We start from the raw sequence: 14,669 nt of genomic DNA on the forward strand, positions 1-14,669 counted from the left end.
ACACTGCTCATCTGATTTCTATAATAGCCTCCTAATTGGTCTCCCTGATTCTACTCTTGCCTTCTGTCTATTCTCAACACAAAAGACAGAAAGATTCTAAATATACATCAAATTGCTGTCACTTTTGTGCTCAGGATTGTCCAGTGGTTCCCTACTTCACTATAAATAAAACCCAAAAGCTTATATTGACTTTCAAGGTTCTACATGATCTAGTGTCTTGCTGACCTCATTCTGAAAACTCTCTAGTTCACATTGCTTCAGCTACACCAACTTCTCAGCTAGTCTTAAACCAAGCAGCAGCACACTCCTACCTCAGGGCTTTTGTACTTGCTCTTCCATGTACTTGGAATATTTCTCCTTCCCAATACAATTATCTGCGTGGCACACTCCATTTCCTTCTTAAATGTCTGCTCAAATGTCACTTTTATCAGACAGTTCTTCCCTTATCAACGCCCATTCTTTGTTGTCATTCCCTTTTTGCTTATGCCACTCTGTATTTTTCTATAGCATTTATCACTACCATATATTCATTGGCCTGTTTGTTTACTGTCTGTCTCCTCAAGCTGAAATATAACTTCCATGAAGGCATGGATATTGTTCAGAATAGTTCCTGGTACATAGCAAGTGCACAATAAGTATTTATTGAATGAATAAATTGTTCCCTGTATAAACCCTTTACTCCAGACAAATTTGGTTTTCTCACTATCCCAATAGTAATTATAGCTAATGTCTTTTGAGTGCTTTCAATGTGCCAGGAATTGGATACATCACTTTGTTACACTATGCAGTCAGTAACTACATGAGATGGAAACTACTTTTAGCCATTTTACAGTTGAGGCTCAAAGATATTAAATAATTTGTATAAAATCATATAGCTATTTTTGCAGCAGAAACAGGACTCAAGTTAGGTTAGTCTGATACCAAAGCCCATTCTCCTAATTTTTTCATACTGCCTCCCTACATGCCTTCTCCCTTCTGTGAACTATTTGTGTAAGTGGCTCTTTGCAGTTGGCCCATAATTGCTTTCCAGCTGTTTTATATAGGTCTATTTGGTTTTCCAAATAGAATGTCAATTCCATAAGACCAAGATCTGGGTATTTGAAATGTGATACCACATTTTATCTTATATTTGTAAGCAAATTAACCTTAAAGTTAATTTGACAAATTAACTTTAACTAATATGACAAATTTCTCTTTTCAACTGTCACAATCTGGTGTTAGACAACTAGAATAATGAAGCAGGATCATATGGTGAAAAGAGTAACTGACTAGGAGTAAGGATACCTAGAGATTAGTCTCAGCTCTGTCTCCAAGCTCTGTGTCAGCTGTAGCCTCACTGATCTTTAATCTACTAATCTGTAAAGAAATTGGCCTAGATGAATCTAAATGATCATTTCAGGAGCACCTGGGTGGTTCAGTTGGTTAAGCACCTGACTCTTGATTTAGGCTCAGGTCATGATCTCACAGTCATGAGTTCAAGTCCCATGTTGGCTCTGCACTGACAGTGCAAAGCCTGCTTGGGATTCTCTCTCTCCCTCTCTCTCTCTGCCCCTCCTCTGCGTGCCCATGCCCTCTCTCTCTCTCTCTCTCAAAATAAAAAAATAAACTTAAAAAATAAATAATTGGCCACTTCAAATTCTAAAAATACTATTATTCCATGAAAATTTACAATGTGTCAATCCAAAATTAAAAGGCCAAATTCTTCCTTAATATGGTTCTACTTTGGTTCTATGAGCACTATTTCCTCTGTGCATTATTTCAGAACATGCCCTAAAACAAGGAATGAGCTATAAACGTGGTTTGCTAATGCCACTAGAGCTATATAAATGACATTGTTTAGGTTGAAAAGAAAGTCATACTGTGACTCCATAAGAAGTATATCAATTAGAGAAAACCGTGGAAAAGATGTCATTTTAAAAAGCATTATTGGGGGGCCTGGGTGGTTCACTCAGTTAAGCATCGGACTCTTGATTTCAGCTTAGGTCATAATCTCAACAGTTGTGAAATCAAACCCCATGTCAGGCTCTGCACTGGGCACAGAGTCTGCTTAAGATGCTCTCTATTCCTCTCCCTCTGCCCCTGCCCTGCTCATGTGCGTGCATGCATGCACACACTCTCTCTAAAAAAAAAAAAAAAAAAAAAAAAAAGACTCTCCCTTTCCCTCTGCCCCTCCCCTCCCCCCAAGCACGTTTTCTTTCTTTCTTTTTCTCTTTCTCTCTCTCTCTCTCTCTCTCTCTCTCTCACACACACACACACACACACACACACACACACACACACACAGCATGAATAAAAATTAGAGCAGGAAGAAGGTGGACTCCAAAACAAAACACTTTGGGGGAAAAAAGAGGACTTCATAGAAAAAATGATATGATAGAGAGTTTGAAAAATACTGAGTATAAGATAAAGACAAATAATGCAAGAAAAATGGCAGGCAATTTTTAACTTCAGAGAAAACAAAAATCTGAATATAAAAGGAAATGCAGGGGCACCTGTATGGCTCAGTTGGTTAAACATTAGACTCTTGGTTTCAGCTCAAGTCATGACCTCATGGTTCCTGAGATTGAGCTCTGCATCCAGCTCTGGGCTGGTAGCACAGAGCCTGCTTGGGATTCTCTTTCTCTCTCTTTCTTTCTCTCTCTCTCTCTCTCTCTCTCTCTCTCTCTCTCTCCAACCTCTTTCTGCCCCTCCTCCACTTCTGCTTTCTCTCTCTCTCAAAATAAACAAATAAACTTCAAAAGAAAAAAAGGAAATGCAATCATAAAATATTACTCTTATGTAAACATTGTGTTTAACTAAAAAACAGAGCTAGATAGATGAGAGAATGAAGTTGGAGGAATATACAAGAACACAATTCTCATCTATCATAATAGGAAGTTACAATTCCTAAAGTATGTTGTATAAGCATACTACTTAAAACTATGGAGGTAGAGCACCTGGGTGGCTCAGTTGATTAAGCACCTGACTTTTTTTTTTTTTTTTTTTTTTTGAGAGAGTGCGAGTGCACAGGCAAGGGAGGGGCACAGAGAGGGGGGGGAGAGAGAGAATCCCAAGCAGGCTCCATGCTGCCAGTGCACAGCCCAAACCGGGGCTCAATCCCACCAACTGTGAGCTCATGACCTGAGCCAAAATTGAGAGTTGGATGCTTAAATGATTGAGCCATCCAGGCTCCCCTGAGCATCTGACTCTTGACTTTGGCTGAGGTCAAGATCCCAGGATCGTGAGATTGAGCTCCACTTATGGAGCCTGCTTGAAATTGTCTCTCTCCCTCTATTCTTCTCCCCTACTTGTACTCTCAAATAAATAAATAAATAAACAAACAAATAAATAAATAAATAAATAAATAAGGTTTTAAGAGAAGTAACCACATCTGGCATATTTGCACTTTACTTTTTTATAACAAATGTGACTTATTTGTAGCTTGGTTTTACTTTATTGTTAACATAAAATAATTGAATAATAATGGCCCACATGGTACTTGTCTCCCACTCCTCTATCCCTATATCCATAATACTTAACATACGACTATCCAACATCTTTAAAAATTCTTGTTGATTGAGCGACCAATGTAAAAATGGGATGAAGAGAGGCGCCTGGGTGGCTCAGTCGGTTAAGCGGCCGACTTCGGCTCAGGTCATGATCTTGCGGTCCGTGAGTTCGAGCCCCGCATTAGGCTCTGTGCTGACAGCTCAGAGCCTGGAGCCTGTTTCAGATTCTGTGTCTCCCTCTCTCTGACCCTCCCCTGTTCATGCTTTGTCTCTCTCTGTCTCAAAAATAAATGTTAAAAAAAAAAAATGGGATGAAGATATCTTGTTATGGAATTATAGAATTTTGCACTAGAAGCAAATTTAGAAATTATATAATCCAATGCCTCTCAAATTGGTGTTCCATGAAATACTGCTTCTTGTAATGTTAATAGCATGCTGCAGAAAGTGGGGCTCAAATAAATTTGGGTAATCCCGTGCAAAAAAACTAATCAGGTGTCTTTACTATAGTTCTTGGAGGCTTTACTACGTTAATACACATTGGGAATCCCAGAAAGGTAATTTATTATGTAGCGTTTCTCAGATTCATTTGTTTCATGAATTAAGCCCCTGCCACTATCTCTAGTAATGAGTGGTTTCTGGAGCATTCTTTGGAAAACACTGATCTAGTCAACTCCTCTCATTTTACAAGTAGGAAAAGAGACTCTCTAGAGCCTGTTCAGGTCTGGATGGCAGGGGAACTAGAAAGAAGGGCTTCAGGATTCTGGAGCAGTCTCCAGTGATTGAACAACTCTGGCCTAAGTTCTCTCAGTCTTTCATCATGCACTTGAATTATTTCAAACAGTGAACAACATCAGACACAAGCCTCTCCTTTACAGATCTTTAAAGATTTTCTGATCCCTAAGGAACCCAGGAAGTGAACCCAAGTGTCAAATGGAGCTCAAGCCATAAAGTCCAAGGGCAGAAGCTAAAGGAAGTCTCAATAAAAGACTGAGTTTCAGTGGCAAAGTAACCCTAAATTGAGCAATAGCAATGTGAATAGACCACTCACATTTGTACAGTTTTTTTCCAATAAGTAAATAAATGCTTTCACAACATCATCTCACTTGAGATGAGAAAGACGGGGTAGAATTACGATCCTCATTTTATGGAAGAGGAAAGGGACTCTCACAGAGTTAAATGCCTTGTCTGTGGTCATATAGCAAGTGAATGGCAGAGTTGGGCTCATTTTAGGGCATTAGGGCTCTTATTAATACATCACAAACTGGGCAAATTTTGACTGAATACCCATTAACTCTTCCATGAAACATCCAAACTACTCCTATTGGCTCACTTAAAAAGAATAGATCAATTCTCAAAATGCTCATGGTGGTGGCAGAATCAACACCCCAATTATTGGAACTTCAAGGTCCTATTTGGGTTCAGTGTAGTAATACCACCTATAAGCTATGTTGCTAGAAGGAAGGGGTCTTAAAAAGTTCCCACTAAGAAGGCAACATCATCTAGTGTTACCAGCAAGGAGTCAAACAGACTTGAGTTTGAGTCCTGGCTCTACCACTTACTTATAAGCCCTATGATTTTATTCACTATATAACCCTCTGTGCTTCACTTCTTCACCTATATCGCACAGCTGCAAAAAAGCTAATGTTAAGAGTTAGAAGGATAGCATGGTGTCATGGTTATGAGTATAAACTCTATAACTGTCCTAACTGGGTTTGAATCTCAGTCCTACTTCTTACTAGCTGTATGACTTCAGATAAGTCACTTAACATCTCAGAATTTCAGTTTTCACATATGTAAAATGAGGAAAACAGTGCATTCTTGGTTGTCAGCATCAAATGAGATAATATTTGTTAAGCACTTGAGCATAGTGTCTGATACTTTTGGGGAATGTCATCAAAAAGATGTGACCTCCAATCTACCTGATTGACCCTTCCAGCAGTGGGAGGCTTCTTACCCCTTCCCATGTCCTTGGAATGTGGGTTCCACTTGCCTTTCCTGCTCAAGGACATAGCCTTGAGATGTGATGATGTAGTACTGAAAACACCTGCATGTTACTAAGCCTACTTAGGACCTCTACACACTTTTAAGATTTGGAGGGTGAGTACAGTGTTCCGTTTGTCTTGCTGCTGTCCAAGACAAGCTTTGTATGTAAGTTCTCTTTGTTTATTAAAACTGCCACCTACGAACCTGGAATGGCTGCCTCTTTCTTCAGTCTCTCCTTACCCTCTGCTTATGGGGGGGAGGAGGGGGGCGGTTTCAGATTATACCTGGGAAACTCCGGGAAGGACTGCAAACCAACAGGTATTATAGTTCACCCAAAGATGATAACAACAATGGTAGTGAAAATCCCAATATCCATACTTTCCTCCCAAAGCAAAATGAGAAAGATCGCTACTCAGTCCTATTCACTTCCATTTACCCTCCCCTCTCTTTCCTCTCCAACTACAAGCCAAGAATGCCAGACTAGAAGTCAGGACACCTGGCTCTGAATGTCAATTCTGTCACATACTAGTTATGTGATTTCAGTGAAGTCACTTAACTTACTTGAGGTATTTTTCCTCATCTGAGATTAAATTAGCAATACTTTACTTACTCTCCTAGGTCGTTGCAAGGATCAAATGAATTAATAGATTTTAAAGTACTTTGCGAACTATGAAACACTATAAAATTTGAGTGGTGACTTTTTATCTGTCACAGACTTCAAGATAGATGTTTTTACCAGTAAAAAGCAACTTTATCGCCAAGTTTTTTCTCATGGACAATTCGATCCAGTACGTTGTAGCAGATGTTGGTAGTTGCTCCTTTCATCCACTCAATGAAGATTTTTCCTTTAGTCACATCAAAATTGTACTGGAGGAATGGGCCAGGACATGAGGTCTTCCAGTAAAATTCCTTGGCAATGTCTCCCCAAAACTCTGCAGCAGAAAGGGAAACCAAGACGTCACCAAATTTCTCAGACATATTTATCCTCAGATGGCTTACCAGTCTATGACACGAACAAGTCACAACTTCTCTGCCCTATACTCTAGGACCCACAACGGAGGTCCTTCCTTTACCTGTCTAATTTTTATCACCTACTACTTTCCTAACCTACCTTCTATTCCCATGAGCTGAATCTTGACTCAAATTTCTTCCTTCTCTCAAAACTGCCACTCCAGGGGCGCCTGGGTGGCACAGTCGGTTAAGCGTCCGACTTCAGCCAGGTCACGATCTCGCGGTCCGTGAGTTCGAGCCCCACGTCAGGCTCTGGGCTGATGGCTCAGAGCCTGGAGCCTGTTTCAGATTCTGTGTCTCCCTCTCTCTCTGACCCTCCCCCGTTCATGCTCTGTCTCTCTCTGTCCCAAAAATAAATAAACGTTGGAAAAAAAAAATTTAAAAAAAACCTGCCACTCCGTTTTTTACCATCTATTCAAATCATAGCCACACAATGCCTAGCACAATCAGTAATTTAACAAATTAAGTAGTGAAAGGAAGAAATCCTTTACCCACAGAGCCTTCCATAATATCTTTCTCCTAATTTGTTCATTCATTCACTTTCAGCAATTATTTAATGAGCATCTCCTCCTATTACATCTTGACCAAGTGTTACTTGCTATGAGTCAGATGTTGCTTTAAGCTCTTTATATGTATTATCTTATTTAGTCTCTACCACAACCATAAGAGGTAGGCCTTGTTTTCATTCTCATTTTATTGATTTGAAAAATCAAGGCTTACCAAATGTCCATTGACTGATGATGGATAAAAAAGACGTGGTATATATACATAATATACAATGGGTGCTGGGTATGAAGGAGGGCACTTGTTATGATAAGCATTGGATTTTGTATGTAACTAATGAATCACTGAATTCTACTCCTGAAACCAATATTGCACTGTATGTTAACTAGAATTTAAATAAAAATTTGAAAAGAAAAAAAAAATGAAAATCAAGGCTCAGAGAAGTTAAATAACTTACCCTAGGTTATATAGTTACTAAGTCAAGATGTGAACTGCCCAGAGGAAGACATTTTTGCTAAAATCTAAAAGAGAACAGGAGTTTTTCTCCACTTCCCTACCAGGAAACAGGGCCATGAGATAGAAAGAAACCAAGGGTATATGTTAAGAGGAACTCCCTGGGGCTGAAGCACTGAGAGTAAGAGAAAGAATAGCAGAAATTAATTCATAAACTGGGCAGATCATGCGATCCTTCTGGGCATGATAAGGAATTTGATATTATCCTAAAGAAGAATGGAAAGCCATTGTAAGATTTTAAGGAGAGGGACATGAACAGATTAATAATCTTAAAATATGTGCCTGCTACTCCATAGAAAATGTATTCAACAGGTAAAACATGTAATGTCAGAGCACTTAGGATATTGTCAGTACAGGGTCAGGAGCTAGAAGGAAGAGACACACTTAGAAACATAGCAGTGAAAGGAAATTTAGAGATTATTATTCCCATTTCACCAATAACAAACCAAATTCATAGAGGTAAAGTGATTTGCTCAAGGTTATGTGATTCAGTTTACACAATCTAGGTGGAAAGATAAGACTAACACATGAAATACTGTTGAACATGCAAAACGATATAGTTGAAAGCTAAATCATATGGTGTACAACTTGCAAACAATTTAAGAAATCCAAATAATTTTTAAAAAAGATAAATCCAATGTCAGATGGCTCTGTAAAAGAGATACTCTTATATGATAATAGCATTATAAGAAATTGTCACAATCTTACTGGATAACAGGAAAATGACTGATGAGAGCCATAAAATTTTTTGTACCTTTAAACATCTGCTAACTTAATTTTGGGAAGCACACTACAAGAAAAAATTCCAAAGGAAAAAAAAAAGTGATTGCTAAAGAGATGTTTGTAGTAACACTATTTATAACAGTGAAACTGGAAACAACCCAAGAGCCTAATAATTTAAAAAAAAAAAAAAAGCTGATGAAAACTAGTAATATTAGTAGTAATACAACAGAATACTAAATGGCCACTAAACAGAGGGCAAATGGGAACTGGCATTTTAGCAAATGGCCATTCCTGTACCAGGCACTGGACCAATCTTATTGAATCTATTTGTGTGTGTGTGTGTATGTGTGTGTGTTTTTAAGATTTTATTTTTAAGAAATCTCTGTATCCAATGTGGAGCTTGAACTCACAACCCTCAGATCAAGACTCACTCGGTGCCCCTCACTGAATTTTTTTTCATATTAAAACACTCATAATTGAAGTATTTTTATTTTGTGTACAATGAGTGAGCATTAAGGTAGGTGTCCTGGATATCTGCGGTTAAGGTAGGTATCTTGGATGACCCACTCACGGTAGTTTACTCAATCCAATTTAATACAGCCTGTATCCCCTGCATACTGATGGAAACACTGGCGGCATGTACTGAGGCTGTGTTTCCCTGATCAGACTGTGGCGATTTGAGCAGACATGGCAAGAATAAAAACCCCGGCCAAACTTCCTCAAATGGCCCAGTAGAGCTACTGGTGATCTATCTTCTCTCTCCAATGCAGCAAAATGAGACAAAAGGCTTCACTGAATGTTTATACAGCCCTATTAAGTATATATTAACTACCCTAATTTTATAGATGAGAAAAACAAAGCTCAGAAAACATAGGAACTCTCCCAAGGAAACACACAGCTAGAAACCAGTATACACAATCACATCTGTTGTTACAACTACATTGAATACATGTATATACTCAAAAATATTTTTAAGTGATAATAGTAGGCACAGGTTATATAAAACTATTTATGAACCCCATTTATGTATATCAATAAGGATGAGGAAAACTGAGTTTTGGAACACTTGGGTGGCTCAGTCAGTTAAGCGTTCGACTTTTGATTTTGGTTTAAGTCATGATCTCACGGTTTGTGGGTTCAAGCCCTGTGCTGATAGTGTGGAGCCTGCTTGAGATTCTCTCTCTCTGTGCCCCTCCCCCCTTGCACTCGCTCACCCACACGCACTCTCTCTCTTCCCCCGCCTTAAAATTAACAAATAAACTTTAAAAAAATAAAAAGAAAACTTGAGTTTTATGATCACTTAGTTTTGTTTTGGGAGGGGTTTGTTTTTATTTGGTGGAAGTATTGAAATCTGGATGCTTCATTGGCATGCATTCTTCTTTTTTTAAGTTTATTTATTTATTTGGGGTGACAGAGACAGAGGGGGAGACAGAGAATCCCACGTAGGCTCTGTGCTGACAATACATCGTGGAGTTCGAACTCACGAACTGTGAGATCACGACCTGAACTGAAATCAAGAGTCAGATGCTTAACTGACTGAGCCACCCAGGCACCCCACCATTAGCATGCATTCTAAATATGAAAGTTCAGAAGAGGAAAAGATGAGCATGGACTAGATGATCAGGGAATGTTGTGTGGAACTGGTGGGTTTGACTAGATAGAGAAGAGCAGAAGGAAATGGGCAAAGGCAAGGAGATGGGAAATAAACCTTTGTGTAATCAGTATATCAGTGAGAATGACTGGTCTAGAATAAGGGGTGTGGTAAGGAATAGCGGGAAATAAGAATAGAGAGGTAAGGTGTAGCTAGTTATCCAGACCTTGAGTAAACGGCAATTTCAAATTTTTATTTGAAATTGGAGGAAATAGGGAACTACTGAAAGTTTTTGAAGTGACATATGAAAGCAATGTTTCCAGAATCTCAATCTAATAGTGTTTATTTTAGATAATTCTACCAGAGAGATTGGTGGGTGAGACCAGGGGACGGGAGAACCAATTAGGAGGCTGCTTCCTTGAATTAAAAGGTACTGTGGGAATGGAAGAAGAGGTAAGCAGAGATACTTTGAGGAGTATTTAACAGAATTTGGTGAAAGGCAGACTGTGGGGTCAGGGAAGAGAAAGACTATAGCTATCAGGAGTATAGGGTCTGTAGTCAAGACTACCTTAGATCAAATCCCAGATCCACTGCTATGCAGCTTTATGGCCTCATGCAAGTTAGTTAATCTCTCTACACTTCAGTTTTCTTCTCTGCATAATGGGGATAACAGTCTACATCAAATCAAACAGGATTTGTGCTCAGTAAGCAGTAAGCAATCATTAATGAGATAAAGAGATAGAAAAGATCCATCTATAGTTGATAGATAGATCTTATTATAGAAGAAGATGATGAAAGAGATTTAGTTTGGGATAGTGGCACTGACAGGGATTAGAAAATTAAGGGGAGAGCAGTTTTGGGAGGGAAAATTGGTAAATCCCAGACACAGTCATGTTAAATATGGTGTAACATCAAGGTATGAGAATAAAATGGTCTACAGACCTATGAAATCTGGGACCAGAGTGTAAGTGGGATCCTGGGCACAGGGCTAAATATATAGAAGTTATTATTGTGGAAATAGATAGAAAACAGATGAACTCATGATGGGGGAAAAAATAGAAGAAAGAGAAGTGAAAAGAGGTCTGAGGATTCAAACTTGAACACTGCCTGTGTAGCAGTCAACCACCCTACACTTGATTCAATCTTGTCTTGCATTACTCAGTAATCCCTTGGCCCACGTTGTTCTTATTATCACACTAACCACCATTTACTGAATGCCAACTGTGCTTCAGGCACTCTATCATGCACTTATCACCTGCTTTAGACCTCAAACAAACATAGGAGGCAAGTATTATTATCAGCATCCTACGGACGAAGAAAAGGAATCTTAGGTTTAAAACTCTGCTTAAGACCTCACAGTGAATGAATGGTAGATTTGGGGGTGGTCTGATTCATTGCCCAGGCTTATCCCACTGCCAAACATAATGCTGCCTCCCAACGTTGGTACAGTTTTGACCCCTTACCCAGACTGAGGGCAAGGGCAAAGAATTCTCCATACACATTCTTAAAGACATGGGACTTTCTATCAGAATTTCTGAGTTATTACAATCCCAGCCCGATTTTTTTTTTTAAACTGCATCTTAGTGACTTGTTCGGTCTTACATTGCGTAATTGCCGCTGGAATTTATGAAATATGAAAAACAGATCTGGGACTCCGTTACTAATGTGGGGGACCCCCAGGACGGGAACGAGACCCTTTACTAACCAACTGTGGAGACTAAGTCACAGGGTAGAGGTGTCAGGAGGCAAAAGCTGAGTTGGCGTGAAAGGGAGCAAAGAAAGTTCTGTAGCTCTCCTCCCCTCGAGGCGCCCCTTCGCCTCTGCGAACCTCAGGAACTCAGACCTTCACTCGCCTCAAGGAAGCCCCAACTCCTCACGAAATCCCCAAGTCGCCAAGGAACTCCCTGGTTCCTAGGGAACCTCATCACAGAACCCTCCTCATCACCGAACCCTTCTCCCTACAGAACTCCCATATCCTCCCGGAACTTCTTTTCCATCTCCTCAAAGAACCTGTCTCTTCATGAATCCTTCAACCTCCCAAGAGAAAACCCAACTCCGCCAGGGACCCCGATCTCCTCACGTAATCCCCGTGCCCCACGCCTCGTGCCCAATTTCTCACTCTTCTGCAACCCCCCACTTCTCTCCTCACTGACCCCACCCAGGGCCGCCCGGGCCCGGCCTCACCTCGCGGCTCCTCCACAGAGCGCCGGTGCAGCTCGCGGTAGCGCTGCAGCGAAGAGACGTGCGCTGAACGGCTGACCTCGGGCGGCGGAGACCAACTCCGCACCCGGCTCCGGGGTCCAGACTCCTCCCGCTCCCGGCTCCCGCTCCCGCTCCCGCTCCGGCCCCGCTCCTCCGGAAGCCCCATAGCGTCAAGTTCCGAGCGCCGTAGCAGCCTTTGCGGGTAGCTTCTCGCGCCCAGGAGAGGAAAACAGGCTGGCCCGGGGGCGGTGCCTTATGGGAGGAGAGGCCCGGCCGGCGGAGGCGTGGCTTAAGCAGCCTCGGCGGATGGCGGCCCGGAGGGGCGGAGCCATGCTCGATGGGGTCAAAACGAATGTTAGCAGTGACACGGATTGGGAAAAGTCGAGTATTGCTTGGGGGTAGGGGCGGAGCCGACTGCGGAAGGGATGGAGCCACAGGGGAGGAGCTGAAGGGGCGGGGCGCGTGACAAGAGAGGTTGGCATCTTGGAGTGACAGAGGAGGGGAGGGGCCAGACGTGACAGTAGAGGAGGTGGGCCCTCTCCTGTCATGGAGTGACAGGGAGTGGCGAGCCTGGAGGTGACAAGAGAGGAGACTGAATCATGGAGTGACCACAGTGGGGTGGGGTCTTGGAGTGACAGATGAGAAGTTGGGTTAGGGCGGGGCTCGAGCGGGAAAGAGCTGGGCAACCGAAAGGAGTTGGATCTGGCCCATAATGGAGACACCCTGTGATCTGATTGCACAAGCCTGTCACTCCACCGATTTGGAAAGCCAGGTGGAATAGGGTCCTTTCCGGGTGGCACTGTTCTCCTCTGAGAACTATCCCCCAATTCTGAGTAAACCACTCCCCTCTGTCCCCAGGAAAAACTCCTCCCACGACGTTGAGGGCTCGGCCTGGGGACAGGATGCCCTCTCTGCTAACCTTGGGGCCAGCTCAGAATTTTCTCCCACCTCTGAAGATATGTCTTCACTCTCCCTGCCTCCACAAATTCCCATATAGATCTCAAGTACAAGACGCAAGTGAAGACTAGGAGGTGCTTTTAGGTCTTTGCTAATAAACACATCTCCTCATTATGCAAATAATGAGCTCAGGGAAAGGAAATAATTTGTGCAAGGTCACAGAGAAAACAACAACCAGGTTAGGACCAAACCTAGGTCTCCTGACTCCCCTTCATCAGGCTGAAGGTAATGCTTGTAAAACACTAAAGTCTATGCAAAATAGGAAAACTCACCCTTCTTTCCTTCCCAATCTTTTTACTTCACCAAGAAACCCCTCCTACTTGTCACAACTGGGCTCAATTACCTCTGACTTCCCTCCATCCCTTCTACTACAGAAAGGAGAGGCCAGACAAGACCCTCTATCTCCTACCTGCACTCACCACCAAGAAGGGCCCTCCCCACCCATCAGTTCACAGAATGGCTGTCAAGGTAGGAAGGATCCTTAGATATCTAACTCCAAGGGTGATTCTGAGGGTCAAAATGGGCAGCCCCCACCCCCTGAAGCCTACACAGGGCTTGTGACCCCACTTGGCCCAGGCTATCTTCCCATCTTCTCCTTTGTTCTTTGTCCAGCTAACCACAAGCCCAGAACACCCTAAATTGAAAAAACAAAAACTCCCCACCACCAGACCTATGATCCAGAGCCTATTCAATCCTAAAGTGAGAGTCTTAGGGCTCCCTGAAAGGGTACAAACCTCATGGAATGGACATGGACCCCACTGAGGAGACAGATAATTCATCAAGAAGGCATTGACTGCACTGAAAAGGCACACACACTTTACTGAAGGTACTCCATTAAGGGAGCACAGATTTGCTGAGGGATCTCAGATCTCACTGAAGGGCTGTGCACCCTGCAAATAGGACATAAAATGCATTGAAGTTCTCTGATTCTATTGAGGGGACATGGACTTCCTCCTAGGAGATAGAGAAGATATAGGTTTTACTAAGGAGACATAGACTCCACTGAGAGGACTCAAACCCAGCTAAGGGGCCTCTCACAACACTGAGGAAATGGACACCACTAAGGGATCACAGACCTCACTTAGTGGAGACTACAAGGGGGATCAGACTTCCCTGAAGCATCACAAGCCCTACAGACCTCACTGAGGAGATATGAACCTCTCTGTAGGAAGGAAGGCACACGCAATGGGCACACATTCCTAGTATAGACAGTCATCTCTTCCCCTCCCTCCCTCCTCAGCCCCCAGTTCTCTTTTCTCTCCAAGCCCTTCTCCTAAGTCCTAAAGCTGTTCTCAATACACTGATGTCCTCTGCTGTCTAAATATGGCACTGCAGCTGCTGGTCCCACAGCAGTTTTTCAAATAGTCCTGGTTTTTATCTCTGAGCCCGGATCCTGGGGTTGCGGAAGGAGAGGGTGTGTCCCCAGGGGCTTCACCAGCACCCCCCTCCCTCTTGTTTGTGGGCTGTGTAATGGAAGTTTAGAAAAGAGGCCTCATAAGAGAGAGAACTTCCCTCCCCCATCCTTAGAGATGGGGTAGTAATGCAAACTATAGTGTAGTCAGAACTCTTCAGGGTAGGAAGAGGATGGATTGGGTTGGATGGGATGACAATTCAAGAAATTAAGGAAATAATAACAATAATCATAGTTATGACATTTATTAAGTGCCACGTCCTATACTAAGCATTTTCTGACATGT

At 42.2% G+C, this 14,669-nt stretch overlaps 1 protein-coding gene and 1 pseudogene across 3 annotated transcripts in view; both read right to left on the reverse strand.

Moving 5' to 3' along the window:
* The window catches only part of ACSS2 (acyl-CoA synthetase short chain family member 2), a 51,299-nt gene extending 39,014 nt beyond the window's left edge, over window positions 1–12,285 (reverse strand). Inside the window, exons 1-2 of one of the 3 annotated variants that reach the window (XM_003983590.6) lie at window positions 11,998–12,285; window positions 6,208–6,403 (exon numbers count right to left, since the gene is read on the reverse strand). In XM_003983590.6, the coding sequence (XP_003983639.2) occupies window positions 6,208–6,403; window positions 11,998–12,181 (380 nt within the window). In that variant the 5' untranslated portion in view covers window positions 12,182–12,285. Of the gene's footprint in view, window positions 1–6,207; window positions 6,404–11,518; window positions 11,676–11,997 lie in introns of those variants that run through there. The other 2 variants (XM_003983588.6, XM_045053713.1) reach the window with 2 other exon arrangements.
* Window positions 6,766–11,810, reverse strand: LOC109498495 (annotated as a pseudogene).
* Window positions 12,286–14,669: the final 2,384 nt, after the last annotated feature.

The sequence above is a fragment of the Felis catus genome, chromosome A3, assembly GCF_018350175.1.
Source record: "Felis catus isolate Fca126 chromosome A3, F.catus_Fca126_mat1.0, whole genome shotgun sequence".
NCBI classification, from domain to species: domain Eukaryota; kingdom Metazoa; phylum Chordata; class Mammalia; order Carnivora; family Felidae; genus Felis; species Felis catus.